The sequence below is a fragment of the Sphaerodactylus townsendi genome, linkage group LG03 (genome assembly GCF_021028975.2).
Source record: "Sphaerodactylus townsendi isolate TG3544 linkage group LG03, MPM_Stown_v2.3, whole genome shotgun sequence".
In the NCBI taxonomy this organism is placed as follows: domain Eukaryota; kingdom Metazoa; phylum Chordata; class Lepidosauria; order Squamata; family Sphaerodactylidae; genus Sphaerodactylus; species Sphaerodactylus townsendi.
The window spans coordinates 71,459,751-71,478,207 of record NC_059427.1 but is presented as its reverse complement, the minus strand read 5'-3'; the positions used below and the strand labels follow the sequence as shown (position 1 = coordinate 71,478,207).

Here is an 18,457-nt window from a genome sequence, read left to right as displayed (position 1 = left end):
CATACAATAGAAGCCAGCCTATATCTTTGGACATCATTTACCACCAACCGGCCCTGAAGTCACAAAATGGAAGTGAGATTTTTAGCAGATAAGGCATAAAGGTTGGAGGGGATTGCTTGAACCCTTCCTTCAACTAACTTGCCTCCCCACAACTAGACTCCCTCCAAGTCCGTTTTACCCCCAACTCAGTTCATTCTCCAAATCCAATTAAGAGGAAAATGGGTGGAGCTCAGAAGAGAAGGAGGAGCAAAGGGCAGAGGAAAGACTATTCACTTTCTCTGACTTTCCTGATGGAAACTGCACACCTGCTCATTGAGGTATACTGCTTTCAGCAGCTATCTGCATCAACAAATATAGAGGTGCTCTGCTGTCATGTGCACTTTCATCCACAGGTACTAAAAAAGCCAACAAGATTCTTGGTACAGCGAACACATGGTTTGCTCCTGCCCCGCCCTGCAGCCTCTGTTAACATGAGTTTTAATTCAAGTTGTGAGAGTGAGAGATCACTGGAACACTCCCCTCCCCCAAATGAATCCTGCTCACCTTACCAAGCTGCTGATGCACGCTGAGGTTGTACATCATGACTATTCCATCCAAGATTTCCAGCAGAGAGTTCTCTGTTATTGGTTGTTCTGGCTCTTCTGCAGGTTTCCCCAGCAAGAGGCCGTCATTTCCATGGCTGCCTTCAACTGCCATAAAACAGAAGGGAATTCCTGAGCTAGTCATTGTTCATCAGAAACTGTAAAGAAAATGGATCTAAGCTGTTATGAACATTAATTTTTATATTCCTCTTTGACTGTGAAGCACAGTCATAACATTGGTCCCAAAGCCAGTAATGAATGAAAAGCAACTTCAGAATAATAGAATTTTGGATGTAACTGATTTTTGATTTATTAATTGCTATGTATTTATTTAATTAAAGCCACATCCCACCTCTCAACATAAATTGTTAAGGCAGCTTCTGGTTATGTCCTCTTTTGTGTCATTTCTCCTTGAAACTTTATTTCCTCTTCCTTGCCATTCTCTCTTGGCTGTTTGTGAATTCATGTAATTAAACATCGCCTAAGTATCCTTCACAGACTCCTCTCAAGTCATAAACTATGCAGTGAGACATCTTTCAGACATCTTCTTTTAACAGGTGATGGAAAATGCCATCAAATTACAGCCAACTTAATAGCAACCCCATAGTGTTTTCAAGGTAAGTAAATATTAAGAGATGTTTTACTATTGCCTGCCTCTGTGTAGCAACCCAGGACTTTGTTAGTGGTCTCCCATTCACTAACAAGAGCGGACCCTGCTTAGTTTCTGAGTTCTGATGAGATCAGGGTAGCCTGAGCTATCCAGGTCATGATTATTTCAACTAGCAAGCTGAATTTCAGACAAGCAATGTTCTCATCATGTTTACATGGGATAACAGCCAATATACGATTCCTCACTAAATGTCAGTGTGGCATTACATTCCAGAAACCAGAAGCTGTTTTACAGTGCAATAAGATACTACTCACTGTCCTCTTCTGTCCGCTGTTCCATGTTCAAGGTACGGACTTTAACCTTCTCCATGGTGCCTGGTGACCGCCTGGGATTCATAAGGCTGACAGCTGCAGTGCTGAGAAAACGGTTAGCTCGCCCCAGAGTGGGTGAACTGAGCCAGCTTGGCCTGGCAAGGGCACCTCCAATTGCCAAAGCAGCAGCTGGACGCTGAGAAACAAAAAGACAGGGTCAAAGATATTCAGTTGCCTCTGTTCAGATGTATCAACTTTGAAGTCTGGTTTGAACCATACACCTTGTGTTCTAGTTAATTCAAGCAGTTAACGAAAGCCAAGGAGTCATACAGAAAGCACGAGAAACACTCCTGCCTAGAAAAGATATGGTGGGTCTCATACAAGAAAGTACAGTCAAAGCACAGATATAACGAAACTTTACTAGGAAGAACATGTCACACCTCCCACTGCTATATCACTGTAGGTTGATTTTGGTCCGTATGACAATTTACAGAATCTGCACTGTAAAAAATGTGACTCAAGCCTCAGCTAAAAACTTGGATTATATAGAATTTGTTATACAGTTGTAGCCGTGGAAGCTTGACATGTAAAATATTTGTGTTTGTTGTTGTTTGTTATTTGTTGTTCTATGTGGGTGTGTTTGTCGCATGCCCTTTTCTTTTTTTAAAACAATAAAGTATATTCAATCAAAAAAAAACTGGTGAAGAATCAGACCATCTAGGATCCAAAAACCAGACTGCAAGGCAGAATCTGCCTGAGACCAGAAGCAATATCAGTTTCAAGTACAAAATCAGCAAGAGGCAGACACAAATACATAGAAGCTTTGGACATTTGGTGACTTTCCAAAGTAAGCCAGCAGATTGGTGTGAAATTCCCTAAATCCAATTCATCTTGTATATTTTAAAAGGAGCAAAACTTGGCCACTTATGACCTTGTCCTTAAGAATCCCACGGAAACTGTGACTTGGCTTATGTTTCATAAGATGATAGGAAGGCAAACCATAAGTTGAGACATAAAGATGGAAAACATTTAAAAAGCTAAACAATCAAAAGGAAGCAATTTTTATTTTCTCCTTGCCTTGCTCTATTTCTGTGTTTGGAATTTGTGAAGAGATCTTGAATTTCCCATACCATTCGGCCTTGGTCCAGAACATGCCAACATTCCTTGAGTTTAACCAGTGGACAGAGAGCTTCCTTACACAAATAAACTGCAACAGATGATCTTTCATTTTCCACAGTATATTTACTGGGCCAGAGACTTAACAAACAGCTTTTCTACTCTGTACTACATGCCTCCAAACCCCACTGTTATATCATCTTCCCAAGAACTATTAAAGCATAAATTTAGTCACCAGGGTTTGGGTTCAGCAACACACAAGCAGAAACGCAAATGGATTTAATGGTATTCAGCTTGCACAAAATCTTGTGGATGCAGAAACACGAGTGGTGCACACATTAAGTCTAACTTAGGCCCTTTCTGCATGGCAACGGTGCAGGGGTGCGTCAGCCTAAACAATGCTGACACACACACACACACACACCCCAGGACCGTTCGCATGGATGGTCCCAGGAGGGTGGCAGGCAGCGGCGCAGCCTTCGCACAGGTTGCGCCATCGCTGAACGCCTACCTCGTCTCCTGGCTTCCAGCGTGTCGCAGAGGCCAGGGGACACACACACCCCTCCCCCCGCAGGCTGGAGCGACAGCTCTGCAGTCGCAGGCCTGGGGGGCGTGTCCCCTGGCCTCCGCGACAAGCCAGAAGCCAGGAGACAAGATAGGCGTTCAGGGACGGTGCGGGGGAAATGGCGCTTTCCATCCGCTGCCATTCGCACAGCAGTGGTTGGAAGACGCTACTTCTGAAAAACCTCACTCAGGGAGTGAGGTTCAGAAGCAGCATCTTCGCGCCGCTTGCGAGTTGCTGTGATGCAGCAGCACCGGCCTTGCAAACCCCTCCCCAGGGACGCTGTTTTTAGCATCCCTGGGGCGCTCTTTTCCACCCGTGTGGAAAGGGCCTTAGAGTAAGCAAGCAGCCTTTTTCGCTGGATCCAGAGAGCCAACACAATAACCTCTTTCCTGAGTTTTCTGTGAACTGCAGAGAATGCAGAGTAGGAAGAATTGGGTGGTGTTGCCTTCTGCAAACACCTTGAGAGCAGTGAGGTAAATCTTCATACAGTCTTCTTACAAGATCACAGGACCTTGGGGAGAGAACCTTTCTATCATTTCTCGCTCTACTTTGGAGAAGGAAAAGATTGTAGAGTTCCTTTTGCTGCTTTCATTTTCCACACCAACTAATGCAAAACAATCCTCGCATAACAAAAGGCACTGAGGAAGGAGACAGCAATTACAAGAGTCCCCTGCAGCTTCTTTTCTTCTCCCAAAAGACACCTTCCCATCCCCTGCTGGATCTATGCCAAAGCTTTGTTAGAAGAGAAAGTTCTCCTCATGCTATGTCTTCTGCAAATCCCAATGTGAAATTACAGCAGATCTTGTCCCTGAAGTCCTCTCTGTATGCTAGCAGTTGAACAGGAACACATGATGGTGCTCAGTACTGTATTTAGCTGATCTTAATTGTTTTTATAAGAAAGCTGTATTTTAAAGTTCAATTGATTGTTTAAGTTTTTATGTTGTAACCCACTCTGAGCCCTGTGGGAGGCTCCTAGTTGTGGCCTCAAGTAGGGACCATATTACACCTGTCTGCTTCCATCTTCACTGGCTGCACATCAAGTACTGGGTTATCTTCAAGGTATTGGTTTTAACCTTTAAGGCCATGAGTGGTCTTGGACCCACATACCTCAGGGACCGTTTCTCCCCATACTGACCGAGCAGGTCCCTCCGCTCTTCAGAGGGTAACCTCCTGGAAATCCCTGGCCTGAAAACCATCCAGCTGGCCTCAACAATGGCCAGGGCCTTTTTGGCCCTGACCCCTACCTGGTGGAATATGCTCCCAACTGAGATCAGGGCCTTGTCAGACTTGAATATTTTACAGGGCCTGTAAAACCGAGCTATTCCACTGGGCTTTCCCTAATGGCCAGCCAGATTAACAGCTGTTTTGGCCTCCCAGGAGCGGGGTTGGGGAGGGAATATTGAATTTTGTAAGTCGCCATCTGGATTTAGTTTTAGCACTGTTTTATATGGTTTTAATTTATTTAACAAGATTTTATTGTGCCTGTTTTAAAAATGTTGCTGTCGCCCTGAGCACCTTGGGGGAATAAGGGCAGGATAAGGGATTTGAAAATAAAAAGAAATATAAGCTTATTTCCCCACTGCTGCCTCATGAAGAATATAGGTAGTCACCAGATCCAGATATTTACAGAGCTCCTCATTCACCATCAAGATTCCACAACTGAACTAACTCCCAGCAGTCCATGAGACGTACACTGTTTGTATAAACTCTGACTTTCAAATGGAGCGCTTCGGATAGTGCTCTGCACTGCTTCCCGAGTTGTCCCCCTTCTAAGTGGCTTTGAGGATATATACCTATAGCCCTTATTTTGGGATGGCTTCTGCTTGCTATTACTCTTGTCAGAGTGGTGGAATCACATCACATCACAATTAATAAAGTTTCCAAAGGATAAGTTCTTTGTTATGACACATAAAAGGACTTCCTGTTAATCTGTTGTTTTCACTACTCAAAACAAGTCTACTTCCTAAATTACACAGATGCAGATCGAGTTCTGTCCCTTCTCTGTCAAGAGGTTCCATACATGTACCACCCTGCTTCATGCATCACTTTTAGGCTCACTTGTGATGTTGACACTGATGATTCTTCATCTTCATCGAGGTCATCCATGGTCACAGCCTGAAGCTCTGCAGGGTCAATCACAATATTTGCCTTTGAGGCCAAGTCATCTGCATGAATAAAAGAAACAAAGACATTGCCAGGAACAGATATCCACGTGCCTCATCTCTTCCACATACCTCTCCTGCAGGATAAACAGCAGAAACTCAGCGAGTAGTTTCAAGGGGGACTAGTTTATGACACACCTGACATATCAAATAATAACAGCAATACTGCATCATCATGAAGTCACTTGGTTTAGAACTCATGGCTAAAAATACAGTTCCTAAAGTCTTCTCCTGAAAGTAAAATAGCAACCCCCACTTTTATTAGAACACAGAGGAAAGGATTCATGGTTTCGAAACTACCCTCAGAATCCCTTCTACAAGGAGCTCTGAAGAGGGGACTGGGATTTTCTTGCTCCAGTTTGGTTAATGCTCTAAGTAAGAATGCATCAGGCACAAGCAATGGTGTAGGAATGCTGGCTATTGGGGAATTCCAGCTGAGACAGGTTCCATTCATATAAACTAAATCAACATACCTTCCCTCTGCTTTTCCCCCCTCCCCTACTTATGCTAACAAACATCTATGAAACTACAGCACCATTTGAGCTTAACTCACTTCAAACATTAGTTCTCTGACTAGCAACCAAATCCACAAAGGGGAAAGGGAAAGAGCTGTGGAGGCAGCACAGCCTGCATAAATCCCATTTGCCTCAGCAAATGGGGCAGTTACACCAGCATTGGTGTGCAGCATTTTTTATTCATTTTATTTTATTTTGTATATAATAAAGTTTTTTGTGAGTACAGAATTACTCATTCTTACGCTATTTCTTCATAATTTTGTTTTGGGGTACCCCTGCTGAGATCCATCCTGGTACACAGAGGCTACAAGGTCTCACATTATTCCCTTCTGAAACTCTTTTAGAGTTAATTTCCCCTTCTCTACATCCAGTCCTTCACATTCAGCACTACTTCTCCATAACAGCTGAGTCAGATGTATCTAGCAAAGTTCTAAACAGATGCTTGGAGATGGCAATGGGACAGATGAAGATCAGTCCAGACAAGATTGAGGTGTTGCTGGTCAATGACAAAGCAGCTTGAGGACTGGGGAGTCAGTCTGACCAAATGTGCCATTTCCTCTGAAGAAACATATAGTGCCTTCCATCTGCTTCAGCAGCAAGCCAGCCACAGGGGTGCCTTTAAAAATATGATCGGGCCACAGTGATCCATGCCTTAATTGTATCAGGGTTAGATTACTGTAATGTGCTTTACTTGGGGCTGTCTTCATAAATAGTACAGAAACTCCAGCTCATCCAAAACGAAGCATTCAAGTTTCTGTCAACGGTAGGATACAGGGACCATATCACCCCAGCGCCAAAAGATCTGCACTGGCTACCTATTTGTTTCAGGGCACAATTCAAAGTGCTGGTTCTTATCTTTGCAGTTTAATCCAGATTGTGAAGGAGGGGGGCAGAATGGGTTGTAGGAGTGGTGTGGGCCTTTACAGACACATTTGCCCACCCCAACGGCATAAGTGGCACCTATGCAGGTGGGGAGGGAAAACAGGGCAGCAGGCTAGCGCCCTGGCGCGCCACAGTGCTTGACTTGGAAAAGACTTCCACCCCTCAGAGCTGCATCGGCGTAAAAGAGGATGTCAGTGCAGCTGGAGGCAGGCTGGGGGGTTCCTGGGGGGTGGAGCCAATAGTAGGTGGCTTTCACCAGGGTTTTGGCCTGGGAACATCGCTGGTGCAGGCCTGTAACTTATGCCACAAAAACACATGGTGTAAGTCACTTTTTCAATGGAGTTTTCTGGATGGCTTTTTCCCCCCATTGCTCACTGCACCACCCAGAGCTCACTGGAGGTAGTGCAGCATTGTCTCCCCTGTGCTGAACCTCTTTCCTTTATAACTCTAATTACTGGAGCTAGGAAACTAGCAAACTGTCCAAACAGCAGGGCTATTTGGACTGGACAACGATGGCCCCCTACACTCCAGGAAAGTTTGCAAATAATTTATATAGCCCTGCTTAAAAAGTTGGAGAGGTGACCTAACAGGCCTGGATGACTAAGCTCCACTGTTGGAGAAAGGCTTTTTCAATAGCTGAACCTCATTTGTGGAATGACCCTAAGGCTTGCCTATATTGCTTTCTATTAGAGGCCAAGCCAAAACATTTTGGTTTACCCAGGCTTTTAATTAAGAGGTTGATTTTTACAATATGCTAGCTGGGAAATTGTTGCAAGTTGTCTATGGTCTGTTTTTGTGATCTACAATGTTTTTACACTGGGACTTTTCAATACTGAACTTTTATATATTTTAATCTTTTACTTTTATTATTTTCCTGGAGAGGTGGTATGAGAACATTCTAAATGGATCAATGAAAGTTTCCTCACAGTCAAAATATCCTGGGTTGAGCAAGAAAAATATCCCCGTGTAGCTGAGAATTCCGCATGGCTCCCAGTGCTAAAGTGGTGTTGCCCTGCAATATTTCCCTTACCCCAGGATTTTCAAAAATCGCCAATTTGGAAGTTCTTTTAAAAAATCCCAGTGTGACGCTGCTTGTGCCTGCTACTGTGCAAACACCAATTGGGAGCAGGACTGGTTTATTTTTCCCGCCCAGCCACCTGATCTCCCTGCCGGTTGTTCATTCAAGCTGCCACTCAAAAACAACAGCCAATCAGAACATGGGACACTGGGCACGCTCAGATGCTTCCGAAGTAAATACAGAAGTCTGGATTTTCAATGGATTCCTTCAAAAAGCAGGCAGCCATGCAGACGGATACCCCGAGATAAAATAGACCCAGGTTAAAAAAGACTGGTGGTGCACAGGTATAATTTTGCCATGTGGAAACAACCAATCTCAAGTTTCTTGCATCTGCTTCATCCAGCAACAGAAACCCCAGAAAAAGAATTACAGAACTGCATTCAATATAGTTACAGAACTGCCTGGTCCCACCCCCACAAAAGAAGACAGAAAGTGGTATGGAGCATCATTGCTAGATGGAGTCTGAGAGGATCAGATGTGTTCTCTGCAAGTATAGAATACCCTATCATGTAAATTGTACTACTTTAGTAACCCTATCACTGATCCTAAATGTTTCAGTTACTTTCTTTCTACATTTTGCCCTTGAGGTTGCTCTACAACAGAAAGAGTAGAGCCTCAAAACCTTGGAGAAGCAGAAAAATCTCTCCAGCAAGGGGCAAAATACTAGGTAATGAATTCTAGCCCCTACTCCTGGATGAACGAAAGCCCTTTGGCTTTGCTCATAAACAGTCTTTCCAACATAATTTAGAGCTTGGATTTCACATCCTCTTATCTCTACCAAACACAAGGCTAGGTGGTGCCCTTAAGCACAGTTCTGCTGATTTCAAGTGCACCAAGGGGGGCGGGGGGAGAGAAAGTATTAATAATCAGAGTCACTCAGCCCAAGAGGCATCAGCTGCCACTTAATCTTCAAGTCCCAAGAGAACAGTTCTTATTTTCAGACCCAGAGGCCATTCACATAGCCTTCAAGAGGACCAAACTATTTAAATTAGCTGGAATAGATTTATATGCAAATTAAAAAGTCAAAAAAATTACCACACTTATGCCATGGCCACTTTTTAATGTCCCAGATAAAATATTTGGTCAACATGGAAGGTCACATGCTAGGAAAACTGAGCTTCTAAAGGCAACCTCAAATTTTCTTTCCAGCACCTGCCTGGTACTTACTGCTCTCATTCCCAGTTGCAAAAGCAAAAATTTTCTCAGACAAATATGAATACTATCCTGGCTTGGAAAACAGGAGCCTGTATCAAAAAGTCGAACGACAACTAAGAGGCATGCTCCTCAAAGCATTCTTTATTCACTTTTTCTTTTTTCAGTTATTTTTTCTATGTCTGGAAGATTTTTATACCCTACTTCTCTCTACTATAACAAGTCTCAAAGCAGATTAAAGTCACTTTCCTTCCCCTCCCCACAATACACACCTTGTGAGGTAGGAGGGGCTGAGAGAATTCTGAGACAACTGTGTCTAGCCCAAGGTCACTCAGCAGATTTTACATGGAGAAGTGGAAAATCCAATCTAACTCTCCAGCAGTGGTGTAGCTACCATGGGGAGAGGTGGAGACAGGCGCCCCAGGCAGATGCAGTTGGGGTCATGTGGGGGGTTGGAAAATCTCCCCCCACACCCCTCTTCCTTCCCCCCTTGCCCCACCCCGCCAGGCCAGTCCAGGCGAAGGCCGCTGCTGAGCGCCCCTGCTCAGCTCCACCCCGCCAGGGAAAATCGCCCCTCACACCCCCCGGCAACCCTCAGCTTGAGGCGCTCGGTACGGCATGGCGGTAGGCAGCAAGCAAGGAAAGAGGGAAGGCTTGGCTCGCCCCACCCCCCGCTAGGCCCTGCTCTCTGACCGCCGCCCCCGCCTGGAGAGCCCCGTGCTGTGCCCTGCCAGACAAGCCCTCCCCACCTTCCCCCATCCCCCACCTTCCCTTCCCTAATTCCCCCGCCCACCCCCACAAGGAAGCTCGAGCCTGCAGAACATCTCCATGGGCCCTTCCCTGCCTCCCCTGCCCAACACTACAAGGAAGCCTGGGCCCCGCCACCTCCCCACCCTAACCTAAAGCTTCCCACCCTCCCGCCACCCAAGCCTCATTTTCTAACCTTCCCTCACCCCTACCCTCACTTTGCCTCCCTCCCCCACCTCAATACTAACTCCCAACCCTCCCTACTCTCATACTCACCTACCAACCCCCAGCTACTTTCCCCCCTCCCCTCTCCCCCCTCCCCCACCTCATCCTAATCTTTACACCCTCCCCCACCCCTAGTTACACACCTTCCAATCCTCCCCACCCCAAGCCTCACCTTCTAATGCTCCCCACCCCAAGCCTCACCTTGCCACTCTCCCACCCCAATGGTAACCTGCCAACCCGCCCCACCTTCATACTCACCTACCAACCCTCCCCTAGCCACACCTTTCAACCCTCCCACCACCCAAAGTCTTACTTTTCCACCCTTCCCCATCCCAACCCTCACCTTGCCACCCTGCCCCATCCCAAAACTAACATGATAACCCTACCCACCCTCATGCTCTCCTACAACTATCCCCCACCCCTAGCCACCACCACCCTAAGCCTTACCTTTTAACCCTCCCCCATGACTCACCTTACCACCCTGCCTCACCAGAACCCTCACTTTTCTGACCTCCCCCACCTGAAGCCTCTCATTCCACCCTCTCCCAATCTGCCACCCCAAGCCTGCTCTTTCAATTCTCCCACCATCCCAAGCCACTCTGTTCCATTCTTCTCCACTCCAGCCCTCACTCTGCCACTCTCCCCACACCCCACTCCTCTCCACCCTGCACATATCCTCACCTTCCTTCCTACCTCAAGCCACACTCTTCAATGTGTCCCAACCCTGAGCCACAGACCCACACCCAGGTAAATGTCTCACCTTGAGCAAGGGTGGGGTGGAAGCTACAACAGCCCCACTAAAGTCCATTGCTGGGGAGGTCCTTCCTCTTCTATCCTTTTTTAGGGCCCACTGCATCTCCCCAGCAATGGGCTCTGCTGCTAGTAGACTATTTGGTCAGGGTAGGGGAGGGCGGGCACCCATACTGGGGGGTGGGAGCAAAAACCTCAGATTTTGCCCAGGCTCCATTTTTCCTAGCTATGCCTCTGCTCTCCAGATTAGTGTTCGCTGCTCATATGGAGGAGTGAGGAATCAAATCCATTCCTCCAGATCAGAGTCCTCAGCTCATGTGGAGGAATGTGGACTCAAACCTGGTTCTCCAGATTAGAATCTGCTGCTCTTAACCATGACTATACCATGCTGGCTCTTGCTTGTACTGAAGGCTCTTGGGGCAGGATTTCTATGCCATTTGTTTTCAAGTGACAGAACAAACTTGCCTTTGAGAGTCTTTTTGAGATGAGACAGGAGTCCTCCAAGTCTTTGAAGATCAAAGTAATCCACTTTCCCATTATAGAAGAGCTGAGGGGGGACATAAGCATCTGTCGGAAAGATAAAGAGAATGTATTTAGGAAGATCTAACTTTCATTTAGTACAACCCTAAGAAACACTTTCCAGGGAGTCAGCCACACTGAATAGACCTGCGTAGGGTTACTCAGTGACATCAGATAATTGTGATGGCATGTCCTTATCATTTTTGGGGTCCATTTTGATAACAACTATTTCCCCATCTCAACCTTTCCTTTAATACCAATTAGGGAACAGTGGTCTTGCCTCTGAATGTCTATTCGGGTGCTAAGATTTAATGGACAAGGGCCCGCTCCCCACTCACCATAAGCCGCGGGGTCACCTCTTGATAAGACACGGGGATCCTGGACGTTCCCCACATCACCAGCAGCCACTGCGCAGCTGCCCAGAATTTGCCACTCTCCCACCTCCTTGGCGCGCATCAAATTAGGTCCACTTCAAAGAGCAACATTTTCCAAAACCCCGCAGTTGCCGCGTGGTTGATTCGCTGTGATGCACAGCTTTCCAGCCAATCAGGAAAAAGGATCCTCCATTTTGTTTAGGGAGGGTATCCCCGTCAGAAAGTGGGCGACATGAAGCTGCGTGATGATGTAGACACGAGGCGACATCCTCTTTTACAATGCACGCTCACGGAAATTGAGACATGTGTACAACGCGACGTGCCAACATTGCTCCCTTTGCTCGAGCTTTACGGCTTTGCGGGCAAGCCTATCAAAAACAACTTCTCGTGTCAGCCAATCAAAATGGAGGCCCGCCTTCGGCTGGCTGCCACTTCAACGTGTCCATGACGCACACGCGTGCCAGCCAATCAGAATGGTCGATTGCGACAGAACTCCTCCTCTTGCTCCCCCGCGTTATTGCCTGAATGGCAAATGAGTGGGAAACAAATGTCTCCGTGGTCAAAAGCCGCAGAGGCTTTTTTATGCGGGGTCGCTGCGGCGTTGCACTTAGAAGAGGTAAGTGGGGAGTGGCCCAAGAACAAATTCCATGAAATGGATCCTGACAAGAATTAAATGATGGCATCCAGCAGCCCCTACAATAAGTGTTAGGCACAGTTCAGATGTAATCCAATCATGGATTAGCATTGTGTGACTGAAGCTTTAAGGAATTTGGAGCTTCCTTCTAATCAGTCATTTTTGTATTTCAGTCAAACCATAGTTTGCCAATTTGTGCTGAGCTACAAACTAGGATTTCCAAAACTGGGAGCAAACCTGAATCTGGAATTCTGGTCTTTAGGAAAGGAGCAAACCATAGTTTGACAGTTCAGAAATCATGGTTTTCTGAAAATCCTGAAGACTAATTAGGTTTTAACACATGAGCAGAGAAAGGGGGAGGAGGGGAGAGAGAGATGAGAGTTCACATTTGTGAATCCCATTGATATGGTTGTGTCTGAAGTAAACCTTAGTAAAAATTGCTCAGAGTTGACAGCTCTAGATTTGTGAACTGTGTTTCCACATGGAAGATCCATGAATAAGATCTGTGTTTTCTGATTTTACTGAGTAGTAGTCCCACATGGTACAAAACAAGCAAAGAGGAGGAGAGGGTAAGCAGGTCAGATTCGGAACCTCGCGTAATGGCCCAGAAAAGCTCAGCCAAGTCCAGGGATTCAGAGGACTCTTCTGAGGAGGAGCCAGATAGTGGCAGGATGCTCCCCATCCCCTCAGCCAGAAGCAGTGGAGCCACAGGAGATAGCCCCTATGGGGTCAAACCAGATCACAGATGGAAACTGGCACAGAGACTCTGGGAGGAGACCCTGAGCCACAGCTAGGGAGAAGCTCAGCCTCCTGGTATCAGGTCAGCTGCAGGGAACCCAACTTGCTCTCTCCCCGCAACCCCTGAGCCCCATGAGCGGTGCAGGAGAAGGTTACGTGACAACCTGAAGGTGTGGCAGCCCTGCACTGCGCCAACATTAACAGCAAAGAGGAATGTTTGGTGGAGCAGGGCTGACATGATGGCCAGGGACAGGCTATTTCCAGATGCTTGGGCAGCATCCTGTTAAAAGAGGCTGGGAAATAGGAGGCTGTGTGGAAGCAAACAAGTCTGCAGGCTGCTATCCTGCCTGCGTTTGTGTATATTGACTATTTCGTTCTGACTTTGGCCTGGACTCCTGGATGTGTGTTAATTGTGTTATCCCTACCTGGAGTTGATGCTTGGGAGAAAGGGCCTATCTGGGTTGACCTTGGACTAGACTTTGATTACCGAGTACCTTTCATATGTATGTGTGTGTGTGCACATGACACCTGTCCTCCTCCCAGCAGAGTTAACTGCAGCTTGGGATGTGGTTGGGGAGAGTTATAGCAGGAAATCTGCACTAGTGGATCCCAACCTGGGGGTTGGGGATTCCTGGAAAACCATTTAATTATTACAAAAAGTCCACACATCCATCCATAAAGTATTATTTTGATGTTTTTGGCATTATATAATTTCTCAATCAATGGGCACTAAGAGGACAAGTAGTATCACACAGGGAGTCCACAAATGTTTAAGTTAGAAGGGGTTCTCATACTCAAAAACATTGGAAATCGTTGGGTTAAATCCTGTGCAATGTGATTGTGTGGAAGGGAACATTTCCATCTCCCTCTTCCTACTTAGGTCCATTGTGCTCCTCTCCCCATGGAACACAAGGAAGATAGGGGTTGGGAGTAAGTATAGACGGAAATCTCCCCTGAGATGAATGTGAGTGGAACAACACATAGGATCTAATACAGTGTACTGAGGGGAGACAACTTCTAGCCTGAGGAATGAAAGAATTGGACTTCAGAAGAGAGAGGAAGAAAGATAAGTTAATTACAGAGACAGTTATCCATCCCTGTGAATTTTGAGGCATTACTGTTCTACTGGAAAGACATCTTACCTTCACTGCTAAGTGCTGAAAGGCTCTTCATCTTGTGCTCATCCCAGTAATGTCTCAAGGCTGCAATAAGTCGATGTAAGAAGCACACCATGTACTCTGGGGGGCACAAGACAGTCAGATTCTAAGGGCAAAAACAGTGTGATAGTTAACTTCTGCTTTTAACAAAACAGTAGCAGGATCCAAATTGAGGTCTACCACTTCCAAATACATATGCCAAGGATACACACTTGCTTACAGTGTTCCACAGACAGTTCAAAACATTTCCAGTAACTAACCGAGTCAAAATCAACACACGTCACAGATTCTCACTTACTTCCTAACAAGGGGGAAAGTACCATTAACTTATTTATAGTCAGAAAGGTTCCTTTTAATCAAAGTAGCACTATGCATTCAGAAAAGAGGCCAACTTGGCAGCCTCAAGCTATGTTACCAACTATCGTTAGACAAACTTGCCTAATTTTCAGGAAAGACTGGCTTATAACTCTGTAGGTCAGGAAAGGACAAAAATCACATAACAATGAAAGGGCATCCTGGGACAAAAACCATCACTAAAAGTACCATCCTAAGCAGAGCAACATCATGTTGCTTTAATAGGATTGCAACATGAGAGAGTCACAGTTGTATACATGTGAGAGGACATGTTCTGCTGTGAAAGTAAACAAATCAAAATTCTGGGCCAAGAAAAACTATGTCTGGTTTTCTTTCTGTCCCACCTCCCCTCCACCCTGTTCCCAAAATGTCAGACAGACATTTTGAACACAAAACTGAGCAGATCACAATGAAAGGGAGAGGCTCAAAGTCAAAGTGCTCATGTCCAGGCCCTTGACATAGCTTATGTCTGCACCTAGCTCATCATAGCTACAGCCAACTCAGATGTATGTTAGTAAGCTGTATTTACATCTGAGTAAACAATGACTGTGCAAAAAATGCACAAACAAATGTGGCCATAACCAAGAATGGGACTGCACAGCTGCACCTTTAACATTGAGTCCAATAGTAGAGGATAATAACAATAACAATTATTACTATTTTTTAAAACTTCAAAGACACTTTCAAAGGCCCATAAAATCAGGCACAGATTGGTATGAACATGTCTGGAAATATGTATGAAACAAAAAAGGTATCTTTGTCCAGGAACGCAACAGTATGTTAAACGTGCCATCACAATATTGGGTTGGATGCTGTTATCAGTGGGTGAAAGGATCCCAAACTTTTCCCCTGCTCCCCAACCACGGCAATTCATTCTGACCCATGATAGTTGAGTTTCAGGATCCTGAAATAGCCAAACAGGTTGGGAGGATGCACAGAGGAGGGGGCAAAACTAAAACTGAGAGAAGGGGTGGGACGGGTAATTTCATCTTTCTTTTCAATACAAATGGGTCCATGATTCACAAAATCAGTTTTCCGGAGACTGGTTGCTCATGAGAGGGACAAATATGCATCCATCAGTGCAATTCACTGATGGATCACTGAATTTGACAAATTACTTACCCCTCGGTTACTAGCATTTTCCTGCAGAAATTTGTGGAATTTGTTAAGAAAGATATATCTGGAAGCTCCTCCCTGAAAGAACCAACAACCAGAGCTTTAAGTCAACTAAGTTCTGTCCCGATGAAAAACCATTCAAAATACAGCATTTCTTGATTTCACCTGCAGTCACCCTTGTTGATTCATTAAGAAATTCACATAGAGCCAACTAAAGAAAAACACACATGCATTTTTTAAATTTCTTGTTGGTTTTTCATTCAGAGAAATTTTAACTGCTGCTATTTTGCGGATTAAAAGAATTATTGTTAATACAGTAATTTTCAATTAAAAGATCTTAAATGTTATATTGTAATTTATTTTTACTGCTGTTTGTTATCCTTCTTTATGTTATTAACAGTGGCTACAAGAGCTCATTGGGGCACATTTTTTCAGATTTCTGCACTCCAAATCCTATTGCATTGCTTATTGGATAACCCATCCTGTTGACTGTACTGACTTAACACTACATAATTTATCTTGAGTCTCAGTAAGGAAGTGGAACTATGTGTAATGTAAAAAATAAATTAAATAAATTGATGAGAGACCAAATAAACAAAAAGATTTGCCATGCCTGCAGTTTATTCATTTTTAGGGCAGTTATATCCCATCTTTCTATCACTATATGTATGCAAGGCAGTTTTCAAAGCTGCAAAAGAAAAGCATCACTATCATGAAGTGTTGTGGGATTTCCAGGCTGTATGGCCGTGTTCCAGTAGCATTTTCTCCTGATGTTTTGCCTGATTCTGTGGATCCTCTGAAGACGCCAGCCACAGATGCAGGCGAAACGCACACTGCCTTTGGGAAGGCTCTCTCTCCCAGGAAAATTATACACCAGCTTAATTATACACCATCATTAGGTCTTTTGGCTGTTGTACAACAATCCAGCCACCATTACTTAAATGTGTTTAACCAAGACAGTTCATTATTTATTTACTACATTTCTATCCCACCCTTCCTGACTAAAGTCGAGCTCTGGGCAGCACACAAACATTTTAAAACAATTCCAAGACTTATGTTTAGTGTTTTAGCTCAGTCCAGCCAAACAGCTAGTCAGATGTTCCATCAAATGTAACAATCAGACTTTGCTGCCTACTATATAGTCAAACTGAGATAATGTGGGATCCACCAGGCACAGCTCACCCATTTCAGCAGCAAAGCATTATGGGCCTCTACACTACATTAAATATCACACTGCCAGCACTGTACTTTGTATTGCGGAACTACTTGTGGCCTTGCAGTCAAGATGACAAACAAATGCAACCCTCAAGAGGCAAAATTATGCTCACAAATGTCACAAAGCAAGCTACTGTTCAGAGTTTTTGCATCTATTCACTGTTAAGTTTTTCTATTTCACTTACCCCACCTCGATCTTTATTGTTTAACAGCAACTTTAGGATCTGCACTTGGAGTTCCTCCACCACTGAGAACAGATTAAACAATATCTGTCAAAGCACCTACAAGCACATTTCCACAGAGAAACTGTCAGTGACCACATTACAGATCTGCTCAGGAAGAAACCAGCCTTCCCATAATGTTACTTGGCTCCATTTGATGAGCTATACCACCCCAGCAGTTATCTTAGGATAATCTTCAAAACAATGAAAACTCCAACCATTATCAAAGGGAAGTTCAGTACTACATACAAGGGGAAGGACTGAGTTGGTAAAACAGGAATTTGAAAGCATTTATAGCATAGCATAGCACTGCTCAGCTAACAGCTCATACTTTTTTTCTGTTGTAGGAAGAATATCAAATCCTAGAAAATGTCCACTGCTCCATCACCTTCACACCATTCTCTGTAACGCCCATGAGATTTTGAACGTCATTACGCCCACCACCATACCTTCAATCCGTTTCTTAAGCCTCTGGCAACCTCTCTCATACGCTCGTCGTCTCAGTCTCTCCTCAGCAGTTTCATCCTTAATCTCTTTACTCTCTTTGCCCTGTGTTCAAAAGACAGTCCTTAACAGAGTTGAACACATAAGGGTGTCTTATATTATGTCAGATGCTTGAACTAGTGAGAGGTTTTGGTTCTGTAGTAGGGCATCTGCTCAGCATGCAGCTCCCACGTTCAACTCCTGGCATCTCCTGTTAAAAGGATCAGTTAACAGGAGATGTAGAAAGACAAGTTAGCAGGTGACCTCCACCTGAGATTCTGGAGAGCTGCCACCCGTTGGAATAAATGCTAACCTTGATGAACTCTGATGTTATGATTCAGCATAAGTGAACTTCATGTGTGTTCATCTGTCAAAGTGTGTACTGTCTACTCTGACTGGCTGTGGCTCGCCAGGGCCAGTTAGGCACAGGTCTTTCGCATAGCCTACCACCTAATTATTTTAACAGGAGATGCTGGGGATTAAATTTCTGCTTGGAATGCAGGCACTCTGCGACTGAGAGATGGCTGTTCCCCATCCAAGTGAAGAGTTATTAACATCAGCCAGACAGATGAGCTTGAAATACATTCACAGAAATGCATTTTGTGCAGAATACAGTTGGGCAAAGCAATCAGCAGAGCCTTTAGGCGGACCAAATCCATCAGCAGCAGATACACTATTTCTCACCTCCTTGTTGAAACGGTTTGGCCACCAAGTGGTGGGAATGAGCTCTTGCAGGCCAGCTTCTTCCACCCGCAAGGGACTCTTGATGTAGAAAAACACAACTGAGCGTAGCACATCAAATCTGCAATGAGTTAAGGGAGTTGTGTGGCAGCTCAAATGGATGCACCTGCAGTACTGGTGTCACAACAAGAAGCCCTGCAGCGAGTTAAGAATAAGTCTTCACACACATGACCCTGCCATTCATGTGTCTCAAACAGGTCTTGAATCGACA

At 45.0% G+C, this 18,457-nt stretch overlaps 1 protein-coding gene across 2 annotated transcripts in view; it reads right to left on the bottom strand.

Moving 5' to 3' along the window:
* The window catches only part of RNF123 (ring finger protein 123), a 110,150-nt gene that overhangs the window by 67,946 nt on the left and 23,747 nt on the right, over positions 1-18,457 (bottom strand). For both annotated transcript variants that reach the window (XM_048492196.1, XM_048492197.1), the window contains exons 16-24: positions 18,190-18,307; positions 17,472-17,571; positions 16,987-17,048; positions 15,593-15,664; positions 14,102-14,222; positions 11,160-11,261; positions 5,242-5,348; positions 1,506-1,698; positions 544-689 (exon numbers count right to left, since the gene is read on the bottom strand). In XM_048492196.1, coding sequence (XP_048348153.1) covers positions 544-689; positions 1,506-1,698; positions 5,242-5,348; positions 11,160-11,261; positions 14,102-14,222; positions 15,593-15,664; positions 16,987-17,048; positions 17,472-17,571; positions 18,190-18,307 — 1,021 coding nt within the window. The remainder of the gene's footprint in view (positions 1-543; positions 690-1,505; positions 1,699-5,241; positions 5,349-11,159; positions 11,262-14,101; positions 14,223-15,592; positions 15,665-16,986; positions 17,049-17,471; positions 17,572-18,189; positions 18,308-18,457) is intronic.